We start from the raw sequence: 18863 nt of genomic DNA on the forward strand, positions 1-18863 counted from the left end.
CAAGCAAAACACAGTGTCAAGCCTGATGATTTCTCCTGAAATACGGTAGTGAAGAACTGGGGAGGCATTCCAGTACTAGCAAGAAGAGAGAATGGAGAGTCAGCAAACAACTCTCATGGCAATGGAAATAAATCTCTCAGGTGAGAGATGACGATCTGAAACTTCTCTCTCTTGTTCCTTATTGAAAGTGGAAGAGGAGATAGTCTATGAAACCAGCAACATAGAATTTTATAAAGAACTGTAGGAAGTAAAAAAAGATAATAGAAATTTCTTGCTGCACTAGGATGGCTATTGAAATCAAGAATTTAATACAGTTTAAAGAAATGTACCATTGTACAGGTAATACCTCTATTCAGAGTTGCAGGTTAATTTAAAATCAGGTTGCATTTAAAATCTTTCTATTTGTTGTATTAATCCCAAAATATGTACACTGCCCCCCCCCCAAAAAAAACCCCCCAACAAACCAACAAGGCAACCCCCTGAAAAATACCCAAACCATGCAATTAGTTAGAAAGTGGACAGACTGCTCAGTATATGCTACATGAAGAATTTGGTTTTTACACCTTTTCCTGATATATGTGGTAGTAATCACTGTTCAGGTAGATTATTCATCTGTCTTGGTCAGTGGACATTACTTGTAGATTACTGAATTCAGAATGCCATAGAGGCTGGTAGAAAGACTTAATATTTGCCACATGTCACATCTAAGGATAATGTGTCACTGAATGAGCTACTGGTTTGAAACTCATTCCTTGAAGACAGGCATCTGTGTTATGTTTGTAACATCATTATTAAGTTCTTACCCAGAAGTCAAGGACAAAATAACATGGTGTCTGAACTGCATTCTCAAATTAAATAATGAAACTTAAATAATTTAAACCCAGTATTTTAAAAAATAATTATTCAAAAATATTAATCATAATTTTTTTTGAGATTTTAACACTCAATGCATGCAAAAAATACCTTTTAGCTGAAAAGATTATAGTTGTCTTCATAGCTACCTGGTAGTTAAATACATAGACTCATAATTTCTTAACAAAAATACTCTCAGCTGCAAGCCTTTTCAATGTTTGTGTGTGTATGTGTGTGTGTGTTCCTTATCCCATGGTTGGTGCTTTTAGGTGCTGTTTTGTTATTGAGAGGAATTGTCCTATTCATCATTTTCTATCCTTCTAATTTAAGAATTTATTATGTAGGCAGGGTACAAAAATCAATAACACCTGACCTGAATGAACCAGATATTACACACAGCAAATTGCTGAAGTGAGCATTTTTCCATAACTTAAAAATTTAACTTTGAAAATAACTTTTAAAGTGCTCATCCAAACCCATCATGATGACTTATGAATATTTGATGCATCCGAAGAAAACATGTCTGTTTCCAAAGCAATTTTCCACAGAAAAAAGGATCATTAAATTAGTTAGATAATGCACCTATACTGGAGTAATCTGTCCAGTTCTCCTCTCAGCTGTAGAAAATATCTGTTCCAAAATTGGCTGAGTCACCGAGCTGGATGGTGCAGTCTTGTGACACTGCCATCTGTGTCACACTTACTCAATCACACAAAAACCATCAATTCAGCACCTTTCAGGCATACTGAATGAACTCAAAAAAGAGGGACTGTTGTCTTCTCCAGGCCTCCTTCTCAAGTTCTTCGCTCTACAGAACTTCTTTCGACAAGTTTTACATTTATGAATAGCAAGTCATTCTTGCCAAACCTCTGACCTACATTCACCACCGCTTCAGCTTCTGGCCAGCAAATATATGCCAACAGAGATTCACCATACAGTAAACAAATTCCCAGAATGCAAGTCATACATGCTGCTTCTTGAATTGTCATCTTGTATTTCTACAGTCCAAAAAAAACCAAGAGAACTTGCTAAAAACTTTTATGCTTCTCGTACACTGGCAGAATAGAAAGCTGGATAAGTTCTCCCTTTATCAGCTAACTCTAACAAAGACATTATAAATAAACCTGTAAATGTTAATGGATTTTAGAAATATATTTCTCTGAGGTACTGCGAAATGCTGCCAGAACCATAAATGTTCACAAGCAAAACATAATCTATTGGAAGACTATAAAGCTGCAATGTGACTGCTTTCAACAGAATGATGGATTTGACAAAAATCACCCTTCTAAATAAATACTTACCATAGTCATTATCGTAAAAAATAATGAATTTCTGCCAGGCATATTCTGTGACCACCCTCAGGATGACATCATTTAAGTAGACAGGGGGGCGGACGGAGAGTGTGTAGTCATCGTTGCGGTTGCTCCTGGTGAGCCCGCAGCCACTCCTTGGCGTTCCTGCCGTTGAGCGCTGGATGAAGAGGTGAGGGATGTGCATGGCATCTGCCAGTGACTGCAGGGATCCTGCTGAGGTGCAGCCAATGGAGCTGACAAGGGCCAGGATGCCTTGGTTCATCAGGTCACAGGCTGTAAGAAAATACAGTAATATTTCGAGTGAGAATGGTTCAGTGCACAGGGCCTATTTTGCTGTTGAAACACAGACACTGGGAGTTGAAACACCACAGGTTCAGTCAAGTACAATATGGATAAATCAAGTAATCCAGACCTAAAATTTATCAAAATCACAAGGCTTGTCTATTCACTTCAAGGTATCTTGTGGTGAAAGCTGGAAGACTGATCTGTCTATCCTGTCCAAAAATGAATTCTCCCTTAAAAACAACACTCACCACTGGCACTTCCCAGAAACATTAAGAACTGATTTCGGCTATGGAATTAACATGACCACCCAAGGAGAAAAGCACTCCTCAAAGTCTAGCACAACAGCTCCATGAATAGTATACAGAGAAAGCCTGAAGAAATAACAGCTTAGGCTTGCTGTCAACTTTTGAAGACAGCTGAATAGGATTATGTACATTAACTTGTCCATGGAAAAATCTCATGTTACTTCTTTTTCTTTCAAACATCCCCCCCTTCCAAAAGCTAGTCTTATAAATAGCAAAATATTTTCAAAATTCAGTGAACAGTTTATCTATATTAACTTTCCTCCCTTCCTTAAGAAAGGCACGAAGTTGACTATGCAAAAAATAACACCTTGTAACTAATGGTAGTTTTAATGAAGGCTGAGTTACAACAGACAGTCTGAAGTACAATACTAATGACATCTACGTTAATACTAAAGGTGTTTATCATGATTAATGTCAATGCAATCAGTAAATATCAAAGGAAGTAATAATTATTAGGTCTGTAATTTTGAAGGGTTATCCTGTGAAATAAAGCAGAGTCAAGTGTTTATTCTGGGTTTCTAGCAGACTGGAGAGCTCGAACAAAGAAACAACACGGACTTGTAGCATAATTCCCCAGAGCATACCTGAGGCTAAATTTTGAAACATTCAATTTGCCACTGGCAAAGTTACACAAGCAGTTAACCTGCATTTACACATGTAAATTAGGTAATGGGATGGTAAAGACTAATATGAATTTGCATATGAATATCTAATACTAAACTGTACAATTATTTATTTTTCAGGACTATTCTGTAACAGGTGCAGGCAAAACCAAGAAACTCACTTGTGCGAATATATTCCCTTAACAATATGAAAGCATATTTGTAATGGGTTTTTACCCTCCCTGGGAGGGAAAAGGAACTAGATAGATCACCTGATTCATATTGTGCCAATAAGGTATTCCATACCATCTTATGTCAGCTCAGATATAAAAGAGATGAGAAGGAAGCGAGGTGTCTCTCTCTCTTTTTTCCAGGATGGCTGCCCTGTAGACAGTTATACCTGTCTGAGACATCGCTTCTCATGGGAAGTAGAATTTTACTGTTAGTTCCCTTTGCCTGTGTGTTCATAGTGTTATTAGTTCTTTTCCTTTTCTCTGTGTAAATATAAAACTGCCTTTCTTGGTGAATCCCGAGTTTTCATGTTTGTTTTTTTTTTTCCATCTCCCCTTTTCCCTCGGGGGGAGCGGGATTTGCGCAGCCTCGGTGGACACCTGGCATTCAGCCTAGTGCCAGACCTGTTGTCTCATATAATGTGGCCCTTACAGTGAATAACGTCTTATTTAGCAAATACTTATTGATCTCAATGGGAATATTTACAGTGTGAGGAATGGAGTTCCACACTCAGGCCCATATGGAGATTGACTTTGAAGTCAAAGAATAGCACCAGAGGTCAAGACTGCAGAGAATCACCTTCTCCTAAAGCCAGTGTATTATTCTCATTGAGTTACAGAGATCTGGAACATGCAATGGGAGATTCCCAGGGCCTACTGATGCTGCTGCTGAGGCTCCATCCATTGTGAACACTTCTGAATTCTCTCATGCAGTTAAATATGGGAGGGAGAGCATTCCCACAGAGAGGTTTCAAAGAGTTTTGGCTTACAGAGGTTGTACCCTTTGTATACACTCTGAACACTGCTTAGGTCTGGACTTAAGGTTAAAGGTAATATATTTTCCATAACCACAATTATCCTTTTTCAGAAAAGTAACAAATATGATTGGTAACTGGACAAAAAAATTATCAGAATCTCACAAGTTTCTAAAATTTGGAACATTTCAAAACAACCTTAATAGCTATTCATCTTCTATGCTGCTTGTTACAATCCTTTATCATCACTTCCCAAGAAGATAAAAGGCCTGTCAAGTTAAATTTTTAGGAAGCTGCTGAATCTCTTTCTTGATATGGTTTTCCTGTACCAAGGGCTGCAATATCTAGGTTGTACATCCCAGTGAGAATGCTACTGCTGAGAAACAAACTATTTTTTGTTGATATATTGCTAGATATTAACAGAACTGATATGAATAAAATTGATGTTAGATTTTGCAAAAGCCTGCTTTTAATAAAAAAAAAAATAAGTTCTTATGGCCCTGATGCCACCTGTTCAAATAAAATATGTAGTGTGACCCTCTGATCTCTCAAACATGACTTTTACAAATAAAGCAAAGTCAAACTGCACTAGAAAAATTGTTTGAAAAATCTCTAAATTTCCAGGCACACTTTCAGTCTCGGAATACCCAGTACACTCCCTGTAATGCTGGGAAGTGGGAAACATGCTTTTTATGAAAATTGTTGTTGAAACATGAAGGGGAAGAAAACAGCATGGAACATTTAGCTCCACAGGGCCGAATATTAATACTGGCAAACAAACTGAATAAAGGATTAAAATCTTCTCCCTTGACACTGTATCACATTTGTTACGATAGCCTCAGGACTGAAGTTGCCCGTGTGCCTCTTTCTTCCATGATATGCTTATGAGAATCATGTGTGCTATATTGGGGCAATATGCATTTAATTATGCTCACAAAAAGACCTTACTCCTGTACACTTAGAGACTATTTAATACACAGAGAGTTAGCTGCTGGAGAAGGGACTGATATCTCAGAGGTTTTTCTAGAAAATGAGTGTGTGAGTTGAGAGTTCACCTCTGAGCCAGACTGACTGGATCATTCTTTGAATAAAAATATAATTACTACAATATATACACATTCAAAGTAAAGTCTATACAATATGTCAAACTATCATGTACAATATTCATATATTCCTCAGCCAAGCAGAATTTTTGCCATCTCCAGCAGAAGAGTTGATTGATAAAACCCATAAGACTTTGAACTGCATGTTCTCTTAAACCTTTTCTCCCCTACATGTTTTCTTAAGCCTTTTCTCCCCTCACTAACAAAAGCTTTATTAAATCTTTTTCCTAGTGATCCAAATCTTTCAACTGTATCTTATCAATTAACTAAAAGCGATAACTAAAATATATTTGAAATTCTGGTTGCATTCCTCTCTTGAGCTTGAAATACGCAAGTTCTGTTTCACCCCATCTGTGTTAAGAAACTCACATACATATACACACACACACACACATATATATGTATATATTGAAATGCTATCTTGGCATTCAAACCTCTGTTGCAATTTAATTTACAATGACCTCCTTAGAGGCTGTATTTCCAAGCTGGTATTTAGTCTACTGCCAGTATGATCAAGGAGTATTATTTTGCTATCAACTAAAGAAATAAAGATTGCTGTGTCTGTAAAGTCCTCAGCCATGACAGTAAAAATGCCAAAATCAAATGGATTTGTACACAGCCCTATTTCAAATTTAACAAATAAAGATCAGAATATTAGTAAAGTGTTTATAAAATACTGATTCTTACTATAAGTTATATTTAAACATATGCTGTCCAGATATTAATTCATCCTCTTAAGCACCAGACAGCAGACGCTATTGACAATTGCATCTTCGCCAATTAAAGGAATAAAACTGAACCCAGAATTTTGCATATTGCTTACAGAGAATATCAAGAATGTCTATAAACTAAGATAATTTAAAATGTTTCTCCATTGCATATATACATAGCACATACAGCACATGCTGGCATGCACCAGGCATCATGTTTAACTCTTCAGCTTATCTTGTTTTTTTCAAAATGCAGTTACTGAATTGTCAACACTGGTGGGCCAATTGCCAGTAACAAAAAAAAGCAATCTTTTAGAGTAAAATCTCTTGTTAGTTTGGCAGGCATTTAAAGAAAATAAAAAACGTAATTTTGTGTTTAGTATGCTATTTTTTTAAAATAAAGAGCACAGCCAATGCAATTTGAAATAAATAATTTACATCTAGGCTATCAGCTTCAACAAGCACTTCCAGCAAAGCAGAATTTAAATGGCTATGGTTACAACTGTGTGCTTAAAATGAGTTCTCTGTAAAATGGAAACAATGGTAGGTCCTTAAATAACTACTAGCTGTTATAATTTAGAAAGAAAAGAAAAAAAATCTCTAAATACGAGCAAGTTAAAAACAGATGTAGGAATAAATAAGAAACACCAAAAAACTGAGCTACTGAGAATTAATTATTGTTATGAAAATGAGAATTTTCTTACTTATTCTCCCTTATTTTTCCTGAGACCAAGTCATAACACATCACCCTCATATACCACAAACTGACAAGCCAAACAAAAAAAAAATAGTATAAAATCTCTGGAGACTTCTATAGCAGTCCAACTTTTTTCCCACTTAAATTGCTGGTTAAACAAAGTCAGATTAACTCTTAACATTATGTTTTTTGAAAATGCTAAATGCTGTGCGTAAAGAGTGAGTAGGATCCCTTTAAACAATCAAAGACGTATTCTAGGGTCCTTTTCATCTTCTATAATTTAAAAACTACGAGCCTCCTTCCCAGAATTGTAGTGTTGTTTGACTGAGATGATGTTGAGTGAACAGAAATTTGATCTACACCTTGCTCCCAGAATTGTGGTCCCATAGGCTTGACTTGTACACCCCAATGTCATTCCCCTGGATGTCCTCTTCAAAGCAGACATAATTTCAATCTCACTGCTCCTGGACGTTTTCCACATATTATCCACATACAGTAATGCTTCAAAGCTATTTATTTGAATGTGAAACTGGGAGAGAAAACCTCTCCTGACTGATATCTCTGGTTTGGGACGGAGAATGATGCGTTATAAACAGTTTGTTTCCTTGTGCATCTGCTCTGTGTTTTGAAAGTGCTCCAAGGACTTTGTCACCAGGAGAACTCCATACAATTGGGCCAAATTAGCGTTCCTTTGATTTCTGTAGAAGGGGAGTACAGTCTTTCCACAAAAACATTTTTTTAATCTTCATACTCCCTTTTGGACCCTGTACAATGCACCACCAGCTGAATCCATGTTCCCTGGAAGGATACTTGGATTCGTTCCCCATTCCATCCAAATGGTCAGGAACCTACAATCTGGTCAGATGTCAGGGAGAATAATCTAGTCCATAGGGTTTTCCCCACACATTAGCCATGAAGAGAGTATTAACTGATTTGTTATTGCATTCCAGAAATTTATCATCCCTTCCATCACTCTACTTGCACTAATCCACATCCTAATCAGGATAAATAGCTGATTCAAGGGGCAAAATACAATTCCAGGTGACTTGAGCACCTATAAATGGATATTAGGCAATCAGAACTTCTATGTAGATTTGAAAATATAAGCTATTATTTCTTGTTTACTTGTGGTTGCTCCTCAAGTCCTTTCTTAGTTTCAGGGTGCTGATGAAGACTGAGGGATCATAGCGTGCAAATTCCGTCTTGCAAAGGGTAAGGAATAAGGTTCAAGTCTGCATTCCTTTCACTGAGAAGTTCTGCTCCCCCCTCATCAAATGGCCATGCCAGCAAAAATGCAATTTTCTTTTGTCTTTGTCACCTTTAAACAACACTCCCCAAAACTTTCATCAATTCATTGCAGAGAGATAATGTATTCACATAAAAACAGTCATGAAAACTGACAAGAAGTTTAAACAGATAAACTACAGGTCTTTCAGTTTGGTGTTCATAACCTCAGATACAAGAAATAGAATGAAATGTGATTATAAGACCCATGATCAAGTGAGATTGGCCTCAAATTTTCAATAAATCTTTTTAGTCACTTTTGGATAGCAATTCTGCTATTGCAAATTATTTTTCCTTCATAACACACTGGTTCATCCCTGACTTAGAAATGAATTATTTTGAGAAGAGTGACAGCACATTTTTAATATATACTGAAAACCCTTCAGAAGGAAATGAGGATAAGACGGGGGAAGGGAGAATTATTGACTGGATTTTAAAGAATATTCTCCTCTGCAATGCAGATAAGAGAGTCTATCCTGTTCCTTTTCTTGGTAAGGTTATAGAATGCCACTTCATTTACATCTGCTCTGTAAACATTAGTCAATCTTCCCCTCCTGCCAATACATTACACACAACTCGGACTGCTAACAGTATTTTAAATTCACTTGTAATTAACCTTTAAGGGATTTTAGTTTGTCCTGACTCTAAAACAAACTTGTGTTTGAGACTTAACAGCTGTGCTTTCTAAGCCTTGGGATTTCTTTGTTTGGGAAAACTAATCCAAACTTCTCATATCGAACAGTAAAAAACTATTACCAGAAAGCGTATTTGCATCTTTGTTGCACGAAACACCACAACCATTTTAGAATTTTTTGATATTGAAAAGCATTTTGTGAGAGTCTTTTCTGGGTCAGATTTCTTTATGGCAAAGTTAAATCCATCTCATTAAAACTTAATAACTCATCTGAGCCTTGAACAAATAAACTAGAAGTCTCACAAGTTTGGAGGGAAGCAAGATTTATAATAAAAGGTATTTTGACGACATCTCTTGCAGGATGCAATGAGAGAGCTTCAAAGTGGCACAGTTTGCAAAGGCTATCAAACATAAGGCTCCACAAGTTCTCTTTTTAGACAAATGCCCTGATTTATTTACTTTTTCCTGCAAGCTCTTCTGTTCAATTCTACAGAGGCACAAAAAGGGTATGTCTTGCCAGATTACCACATCAGGCAGAGAAGTAGCAATACAACTTATATTTTTTAAATCTGGTTTCACCTGGCACTCAAAAATTGTACCCAGGCTTTGTCTCAGAGAAGTAATGGTTCCTAGCCCTTCAAGAAGCCTCAACTTCTCTGAAAACCTTTTAAACCCCCCCATCATTTTAAAGAAGTTACACAGCCACAAATCTTCAGCTGAAGAGTGGCTTTAGCTTCCATCTCTGCTAGCATGTGAACATGAGCATGCTCTCCAAAATTGCCATGCTTTCCAGAGTGTTTACGGTTGAGACATTAAAAGAGGCCATAGTGCTGACAGGTCTGGAAAGTGGAGACTGTGCCAGGCAGCACAGTTGTAGAAAGGTTTGATATGAGCGCTAAGGGGTGAAAAGGTCATGGAAAGAAGGAAATTACATCAATTAAAGTCAGGCAGTAACATTCACTGGAGAAAAGTCTAGAGACACACCATAAAATTGACCTCCAGGATCCTGGCATTCCAACAGGGATGTCTATCTGAAAAGTTGATGCAACCTATTGGAAAATAAGAAATGTAAGGAAATGAAAGCATAGATTTCAAGAATGACTCCAGAATACCCTCTTTTATTTGTGCTGAACCTTCACTGACATAAGCCAAATCTCACCTACTGCCAGCATCCTCGCTCGAAGTGTTGCATGAGCAATTTCCATTCATCCATTCAGCAAACTGAAAACTTTATTTCAAATGCAACCATTGGTAGTTTACACTTGATTACCTAATTTACGATGAAGTACATACTACCCTAGAAAGCTTCATAAAAGAGTTTGGTGAAATAAACACCTGAAGAAAAGTACAAAGATCAGTGTTTACAGAGCCATTGTGCTGTCTACTCTTTTATCTGGATCTGAATCATGGGTCATCTACCGCCACCACCTGCGACTCCTAGAACACTTCCATCAACGCTGCCTCTGTACAATCCTAAACATCCACTGGTCAGATTATGTGACTAATACGTCTGTTCTAGAACAAGCAGCAGTCACAAGTATTGAGGCCACGTTGCTGAGAACACAGCTGGGCTGGGCAGGCACATCTCCAGGATGAAGGACCACTGCCTCCCTAAGATCCTGCTCTATGGTGAACTTGCCACCGGCTGCCGCATGAGAGGAGCCCCAAAGAGAAGATACAAGGACTCCCTGAAACAACATCTCAGCCTTGGCCATATTGATCAACATAACTGGTCTACTCTGGCCTCCAATTGGAAGGCCTGGAGACACACTATTTTTAATGACACTGATGCTTTTGAGAAAGCACGCAGGATCACCCTTGAGGAGAAAAGACAACGCAGAAAGATTCGTGCCCAGCAGAATATACCACCTAAGGAGTCTTTCGGCTGTGCCTTTTGCAACTGGACCTGCCTATCTTGTATTGGCCTTTTTAGCCACCAGTGCACTTGTAATAAACGTGGGTAGAGCCCTCCCCAAATCTTCGTTCACGAAGCCCAGCCATGATGAGTATACCATGCAACTTCCTCCATCCCTTACTTTGTTCCTCCACCCTTGCACTGTTGCTGAATCTTTTAATTTCCCTAACCAGCACCATGTGAGAAGTTATTAAGCAGCACATACTGTCTGATACCCTTTCAATATCTAGCCTGCCTGCTGCAGAGTAGACAATTGCTGAATAGCAGCAATTATATGGAAACAAAGAGGCTGAGTCTTAAAGCAGCTTAATATAAAACTAAATACAACTTTATCTAAAGATAACATCATGATAAAATCACAAGGATTTACTCTAGTTCTGTGTTCTCTGGTAGTCTGGGTGGAAACACTCGGGGAAAAAACATCAACAGCAAAACCTGTTAAAAACTTGAGCATCAACATTTCTCATTTTACGAATTTGCTCAAAACAAGCCAGGGTTAACTTCCTTGTTAAGAGAATAAAACACTGAACTTGATGCTATCTGACAAAAATTACAGTTTCTTTGCCCCCTGTAAGTCAAACTGTCAGCCAGTTTTCCCTTCCATCCTTTCTATTTTGATTCTAACTTTACCTTTCTATCTGCTTTTTTGTCCCCTGAGCATTGGCTTTCGTCATCCTCCTATTGCCCATTCTCTTTCTCTCCTTAGAATCTGCTCCAGCCAAGCAAAGCAATTTGCTTTTCCTCTTTGTGTTTCCTTCTCCATCTCTTCTTTTTCAACTTCTTTTCCCCCACCTAGTTCACCGCATCTCCTCTAATGTCAAGAAACAAGACCTAGAGGACTTGGCACCGGACTGAGAATCTGAAGACTCATATCCTGGTCCCACCTCTGCCATCACTTTGTCACATGATTAATTTTAGATTAGTAATCTGATTTCCCTTGTGCTTTGGTGACTATGATACTTTGACACCTTTGTAAAACACTTTTGAATGATCTAAATACAAGATATTACATTTGTGTTCCCCTCAATCGTTTTTTTTCAAGGTTAGAAGGACCATTTCTTAGCATAATTCACATAGCCAGAAGTTCCTCTACATCCCCTCTTTTTTCTGAATGCTCATGTTTCATAGCCCCCCTTTTCTTGCCCAAACTATTAATACGGAGACAACAGGCTCTGCTGGAGAGATGCAGTGTGAAGCACAATACCACAACCTAGTCCAGGGCAGACAAAAGAACACACAGCTGGTAGTATTAGTTTAATTGGAAGCCCTACAATGGCAAGAGCTGCCTGTGCTGCCCTGGATGAGCTTGGCATTCTTCCAAGCATAGATATTACTGAACAATACTGTTCAAAATAAGACCATCCCCCAAAAGAAGAAAAATCTGTGGACAGCAATCTGGGAGAGCTTTCTTTCCTACAGTGCAAACAGCAAAAATTCAGGGAATGTTCTGCTAAGGGGACAGTCAAGCAAATTTTTTTTTTTTAATGTGATGTTGTAGACAGAATAAAGTCTTCTCATAACCTAAAAAAGGCACACATTTAACTCTAAGAAAATCCAACCCCTCCCCCCCAAAACACCCCAACAAAAACAAAACAACAACAAACAAAAGAACAGAACAATTTGAAGAGCAAACAATACTAAGGCCAGATCTCGCATTTGCCACGAAAAAGGGAAACAGACTCTACACCAAGATAAAAAGCTTTGTATGGGAATAAGCAGAAGGCAAGGAAGACAGTACATCAGTTGCAAAAAATACACAGCTGCAAAAAACCTGAGAATCCTGTAGGAGTTCAGAACATCAGTTCCATTAGAAACTTAGCCACTTAAGAAAACCTCAGATGAGTCAAAACAACTATCACCATTATTATTTGCTAAGAATAGACATTGTGCTTATTTTGCTGACTGACACACAGAATAACAAGCGTGATAGGAAGTAAAAAAAATAAACTACCTTTTATAGAACACTTTTTATTTGCAGCTCTGAAAATGCTCTGCAAAGATGCTCAGCATCTTCATCTCCATTTCACAGAATAAAAAAACCAGATGTGCCAAGAGGAGTTTCTCGCCCAAGGCTAGAAAGCAAAGCAGAAAATTGTTTTGCATGCCAAGCTCGAACATGCACAAAGGCCGAAAACAAAGTTCTTTGTTGCAACTTTTCATTGTTTGTTTTGTGCATTAGCGTGCCATTGAAAGCATTTTATGTTCTGAGGCCAATATAACTATGCTTTATAAAAAAGAAAGATGTTTGAAGGCAAAGCGAGGCTGCCTACAACAACAGGATAAAGTGATAAAGAGTTCCAGGTCCACAGCGACCCCAAAGTACAGTTGATTACGAAAAATGGAGGATTTGTGCCACAATATTGAGACACAAGCATGCATGTTACGGGGAATGAAAGCAGTAAAAGAAAGCAGAGCTGTAGGTGGGACACAAAGTATTGATGGATAACACAAAACGCTAGCAGACATGAAGAATGTATTATAAGCAGAAATATTCAATAAAACATTTCACAAGGAAAATTACAGAATAAAGTGTTCAACTGAAGGGAAATTGTAAGGTATTGAGGTAAGGGTGGTGGCAGGACAGAACTATACATGGAAAATTCAACTCTTGGGAAATAAACACTCATGATCAGGAGTTTTGAAAAAAAAAAAGACATATACTTCTGTCAGAGGAGTCTAGCATCTCAGCTCACATTACTTACAAACATTCTTAACATGGTTTCATACCTGATGTGGATGTGGAGTGCTATTGGTTCTAACAACCTCAGATAATCTACATATTCACTAACAACTATATAGCATGTTGAAACCCAGAGCAACACATTTACAAAGGGCTGAAGGTTCAATGCTTACACGGTGAATGTAAGAATTCAGAAATGCTAAAACAGTACTAGTGGAAAGCATGTGGGTAACAAAATAAGGGAACACAGGTTTTTGCAAGGAACAGCAATAAAGGAATAAAAAGAATAAAGGTATGTAATAAAGCTTTGAGATAGTACAGAAGAATGTTACATATTAGTCGGCAAGTGATGAGGAGGTGAGATTTGCAGCTGGGAAGTTATAAATCCTTTTAGACATCAAGGAGCAGGCTGCAGGTTGCTGCAATGTGGGAGTAATGGAAGAGAGCAGAAGATACAGCAAGGAGGTTGGTGACAGTGATACTGTATTGTATTTACTGTGCAAACAGTCAATACATTGACAAAGGCCTCAGTTAAAAGGGCACTGGGGAAAAATCAACTTGGTGCATGTTATAGACAAAGCAGCAGCTGGGCTTGGCAGCAGCTTCGGCATGTGAAGAGAAGGAAAGAGAAGACAAAATGTGCCTAAGTCTATTTTTGTTCTCTTACTCCAGGAATAATAATGGTGCAGTGTTCGTTTAGTGCCAGTTGCAAGCTTTTACTGAGATTGCTTTGACTGTAATGGCTGCAAGAGATGCCAGGAAAAGAAGGTAATGCAGCTTTTCTTTTCCCTTGACTTTTTCCAATGTCACAGAAAAAGAAATTTGCATAACTCCAAAATGGAAAATATACATTTTTGACAGGGAGCATTTGGGTAACACTAAACATTTAACCTTAATTGGAAGCAGTAGTTGTTCTAAACCATGCACATCATGGTAAAAGAGGATTGAAAGGAGATTTAAAACCCATCTTGGACAACAGAGAGAGACGAATCCAAGAAAAACATGCCCAGTCAATTATCAGAAATCAATTGACATAAATCCTATTTGCAATCAGAGGCAAAGCTTCCCTTTGCCTTTAAGTAGCATTTTAGAACTGTATCTCTCCCTTATAAACACAAAACCACGTTGGGAGTGAAAAAAAGTAGTCTCTGCTTCCAAAACTGGAGCAGAAGTAGTTTTCCACAGCTTTACAGCATAAGACAGCAGTCCCATGTGCGGAACACCATGCAGAGTGAAGCAGTAAAACTGCTGAGTCTACTCGTTTGCTTTTCCCTGAAATGAAAGTTATAATTTTCTTCCTACATATCTTAAAAGCTTTTAATTGCTATTGGATCTAAGCATCAGTGCTCACTGTGTTGTTTCAGATACCAGTGACTTTATTCCTTCATTGAAGTCTTCACTCCTCTGGGTGCAGCATTTCCTGTATTTACTGATGTGATTTTTTTCTCCTTTCTCCAGCTCTTCCATGAAATGCGCTGACACTGTAACTCTGTAAAACAGGAGTATTGACTCCACTACAGGATTCTGTCTTCTTGGCACATTTACACATTTTGCATTGGTATCACCTCTCAAGTTGCAAGCAAGTTGGCCTGTCAACACTGGATGTGAAAGAGAGGGGAACCAGGCTTACTGTGTGTATCGTGAGCTCCTGGTTGTGGATTGCAAATAGTGTCATTCCCTTCAGCTTGCTTTTTCTATGCATTTAGCTTGCATAGCTTGCAGGGATGCCCTAAAACTGGCAGTAAAACAGAGTACTACATACCACCTTCTCATCTGCACTACTAGAGATATGTCGTAGGAGAGTAAAGAGGCAAAAAAAAAAGAACTGACATGAACAGTATTCTTTTCATTCAGGTATCTCCAACACTTTATGAAAGCAAGGAAGTATCATTATTCCCATTTTATCACAGTATCAGAAAGATATAACAGATTTAGCAGCACATCTATAAAACTGGAGTTACAAAAAACAAGTCTGTTTTTCTGCCCAGTACTCAGATAAGAAGTAAAAGGCTGGTCCACATATATGTAAGTGTCACTTTTAATGCCCATTTGCTGTTTGAATCCTATGTGCACAACAGAAAAAAGCTGAAGTTTCAAAAGTGTTTCCTTAGGACTGAGTAAAGCACAATTTTCTTAGTAACATGAGCACTGCCAAAGGACACTGTACTAAAGCCTATATGGTCTTTCTGCCACTGGTCTGGTCTGATCAAAGCACAGACACTGCCCACCTTTCCTACTGCATCTCATTAGTGTGTTGCAAGAGACGTTCCAGAGAAAAAAAAGAAGGTCAGTTTTCAGAAATTTAATTACAGCTGACTTGCTGCCAAGAGTAAATAATTTGAAAATGCATTTTAAGACATGAGTTTGCATAATTCTAATACATTATTCCACTGTCTTTAAGTCTGTTTCTGCAGAACTTGCATAAAACAGGAGGTTTAAACTTAGCAAATAGCTCTGATCTCATTTCACCAGTTTTGAAAGGTGTGAAGTTTTCTGACTTTTCCCAGAGTTATGCCTGATCTTCACCTATGAATTAGCTAGGAGAGAGTCAAGTACACCTCAAGTTCTATACAATCAGTTATCTTCCCTTGTTAGCAAGGGAAGTTCAGACAGCTAAATACTAAGGTGCTGTTAGTTAGCCTGTAGTTTTCATTCATTCTCTCCCCCTTGCTGCTCATTTTTAATTGCAATGTAGTGAATACACCAGAGATAATTTTTTAGCAGTTAGGTGCATGCATTTTCTGATTTGGTCTGTCTGCTGTACCCATGCACTCAAATGTGTCTGTATACACAGAAAATACCACATGACTGTCTCAATCATCTCCTTGTACACAGCAATATTCTGTGACAAGATGCATGGGCCAAATGCAAAGCCAAGGGAAAAAGACAGGCTTCAACTTTAGGAACATTAGTCTCCATCATTTATGGAAGCTGCCTGCACTTCTAAACCTTTAAGACATCCAACCAGAGAAAAACTCTAAGGTCAGTGCTTTGTAAAGCTTCAAGTGACACAGGAGAATATTTAGTAATAGTGCAAGAGATGATCCAAAATGATTTTGCCCCCATAATAGAAAATTAAAGCCTTGTTTAAATTGCAGTTGACATTTGAATTAATGCAGCTTTCATTGCTTGTTATTTTGTCTAAAGGCAGATGAGCAATGTCAAATACCACAGAATAAGATGACTTGCTCACACATAAGGATTGTCAAACTACCACACTTCCCAAAGTAAGAAATAAAAGGTGAGAAGAGCAGGAAGGGGAAAAAGAAGATCTTCTTATTCTCAGTATCACTGTCATTTCTAGAGCAAAAATCAATGAATGTTAAAATTCAGGGATGTCAAATAAAGATTGGTGAAGAAAAGCCTAATATCTTCATGCATCTCCAAGATTTGCAAACAACAGAAACTGATGGAGTATTCAAAACAGGAAAAAAACTCCCCACAAACAACAAACAAAACCAAAATAAAGAAATGACCCAGCCCTATTCTGAGACTTCCTCTATTTGAAAAATAAGGACAGAGTCCTGGAAATGCAGAAAAAAGTCCTGTTTAAAGAGATTTTCTCAAAAGTTTCTTCCAGTGAGAAACACTTTTTTTTCCTATCACCTTATATTTTTTGGACTGCTTTTTGCCAATTGACACTTAGAGCATACCAAGGTTCTGAGGTTTTGATGGCAATCTAGAATTGTGATTACAATTCCTTTAAACGCCTTGGGAATGCCTCCCAGGACTGGTATCATCACCATTTCTTATTCCAACTTCTTCTTGAAAGCTCTTGCTTCCCCAAGACTTCCTTTTTCTTTAAAAGAGAGGCCGGTATAGAGCCTTGAGGAGACTTATATGAAGTGCTTTAGCCTACTACCCATTTTTGACAAAACGGGCACCCACCCTCCCCAGTGGAACAAACCACAGCCACAGTTTTAACACAGAGCTTGTGCATTAACCTCACTTCTGATGTTTACCGTAAAGAGAATTAGCTATATAGATATTCCTCTGCCTATACTGTGATATGGAATAGAGTCCTCAATGTGAAATTCCATGGAGAAGCCTGAGAGCTCAGTTCCTTTTCATTTCCATGTAGAGATTCCTGGGAAGGTGTCCAGGGCTACCACCCAAAGCTAGATTTGCAGACTTCATTGGAGAACAACAATGAAATATACCATAAAAACTCTTTGAGGTGGGAGGAAGTTTCAGGGGGCTGGAGACCTTAAGCCATCCTCTTATACCACCTTTTCTAGAATCTAATTCAGCTGTTTCTCAAAAACAACAAATGTGCTTTGCAGAAGGTTAGTTCTGAGAATACAATTCCCAGTCTGACATATCTGACTGCTTTGTGATCATGAATACACTGAGATGTCACTGTATCGCACGTTTGTATCAGCTAAAGGACAGCTTTCTTCACATGCAAATTTTCTTATACCTGGGAGTATAACAGAAATAGAAACTCCTCTGGCTGCAGAATATGTAAACTGCCCACTGCCTTCAGTTACTGTCTTTTTGCTGTTAATAGAAGCTGGCACAGGCTCAGGGATTCACACTAGCATATCCTGCTGCAGAGTTAGGGACTGCTGCTATTTGTAAAGTGTCTTCTCCTTTCATGAAGGAAGACTGTAGCACATAATACTGTTTCAGCGGACTGATACCATTGTTTTACTTTTAATAGATACAACTGCAAGGAGAATTGTTAACAATACTGTTGGCATGAAAAATAGATTAGACAAAAAAATACATTTTATAGAGAACACTGATCACCTGAAGAATGATAAAATTAGTAAAGCAACTGTTTTAAAATACAGGCTACAACCACTTTCCTGGAGCTGAAGTTAAGAGGATTAGCAATTCTGCAAATCAGAAACCTGACCATTTCAAGACAGGAGATTTTCAAACAGCATGTCCCTATGATGCTATGTAAGCCTGGACAAACCAGACCAGGAAAAGCTTCACATGAAGACAGATAACCTGACACTGAGGATGCAGATATCTGTGAGGGAGAAGGAACTGGTGGCTGCCAAGGATCACTTTTTGTCTGACTTTGCCATTAGTTGCAGAAGGCCACACTTTTTTACACATTCAATTAAACACCAGTCAAGGGGCATTCCACCTTTCTAGATTTTATTATTTTCAGCGCACAAGTTTGAAATACAGTACCACTTGGTTTTTCAAGATGGTATGAACAGGAAGTGGTCACTGAGAGATATACTATAAATTAATGGCAATTTAAACAAATCGAAGACCAGCTTTTACAAATTGAACTAAGCTAGCACATACCCAAAGCAATCTAAACTACAGGGAAAAAAAAAATCAACCAGTCCAATGCAGGCACATTGTGGTATGATGTTTACTTTGTATGCCATGCATTTCCTCTGTAATACAGTATTAAAAGAAGGACTATTATAGTTCATAACAATTGTATTATTACTTTTACCAATCCAAATCAATCAATACAGATTTATTTAAGGGTATATGACAGAGACTGGAATCGAAAGTAAAGGTTGGAT

The 18863-nt window shown here is 38.0% G+C and overlaps 1 protein-coding gene across 2 annotated transcripts in view; it reads right to left on the reverse strand.

The window, feature by feature from the left end:
- The window catches only part of GRID2 (glutamate ionotropic receptor delta type subunit 2), a 695515-nt gene that overhangs the window by 287135 nt on the left and 389517 nt on the right, over positions 1 to 18863 (reverse strand). The window contains exon 3 of one of the 2 annotated variants that reach the window (XM_032686347.1): positions 2154 to 2438. The exons of the other annotated variant lie outside the window; for it this stretch is intronic. Within the exon in view, the coding sequence (XP_032542238.1) occupies positions 2154 to 2438 (285 nt within the window). The remainder of the gene's footprint in view (positions 1 to 2153; positions 2439 to 18863) is intronic. 2 annotated transcript variants of the gene reach the window in all.

This window comes from Chiroxiphia lanceolata, chromosome 4 (assembly GCF_009829145.1).
Source record: "Chiroxiphia lanceolata isolate bChiLan1 chromosome 4, bChiLan1.pri, whole genome shotgun sequence".
In the NCBI taxonomy this organism is placed as follows: domain Eukaryota; kingdom Metazoa; phylum Chordata; class Aves; order Passeriformes; family Pipridae; genus Chiroxiphia; species Chiroxiphia lanceolata.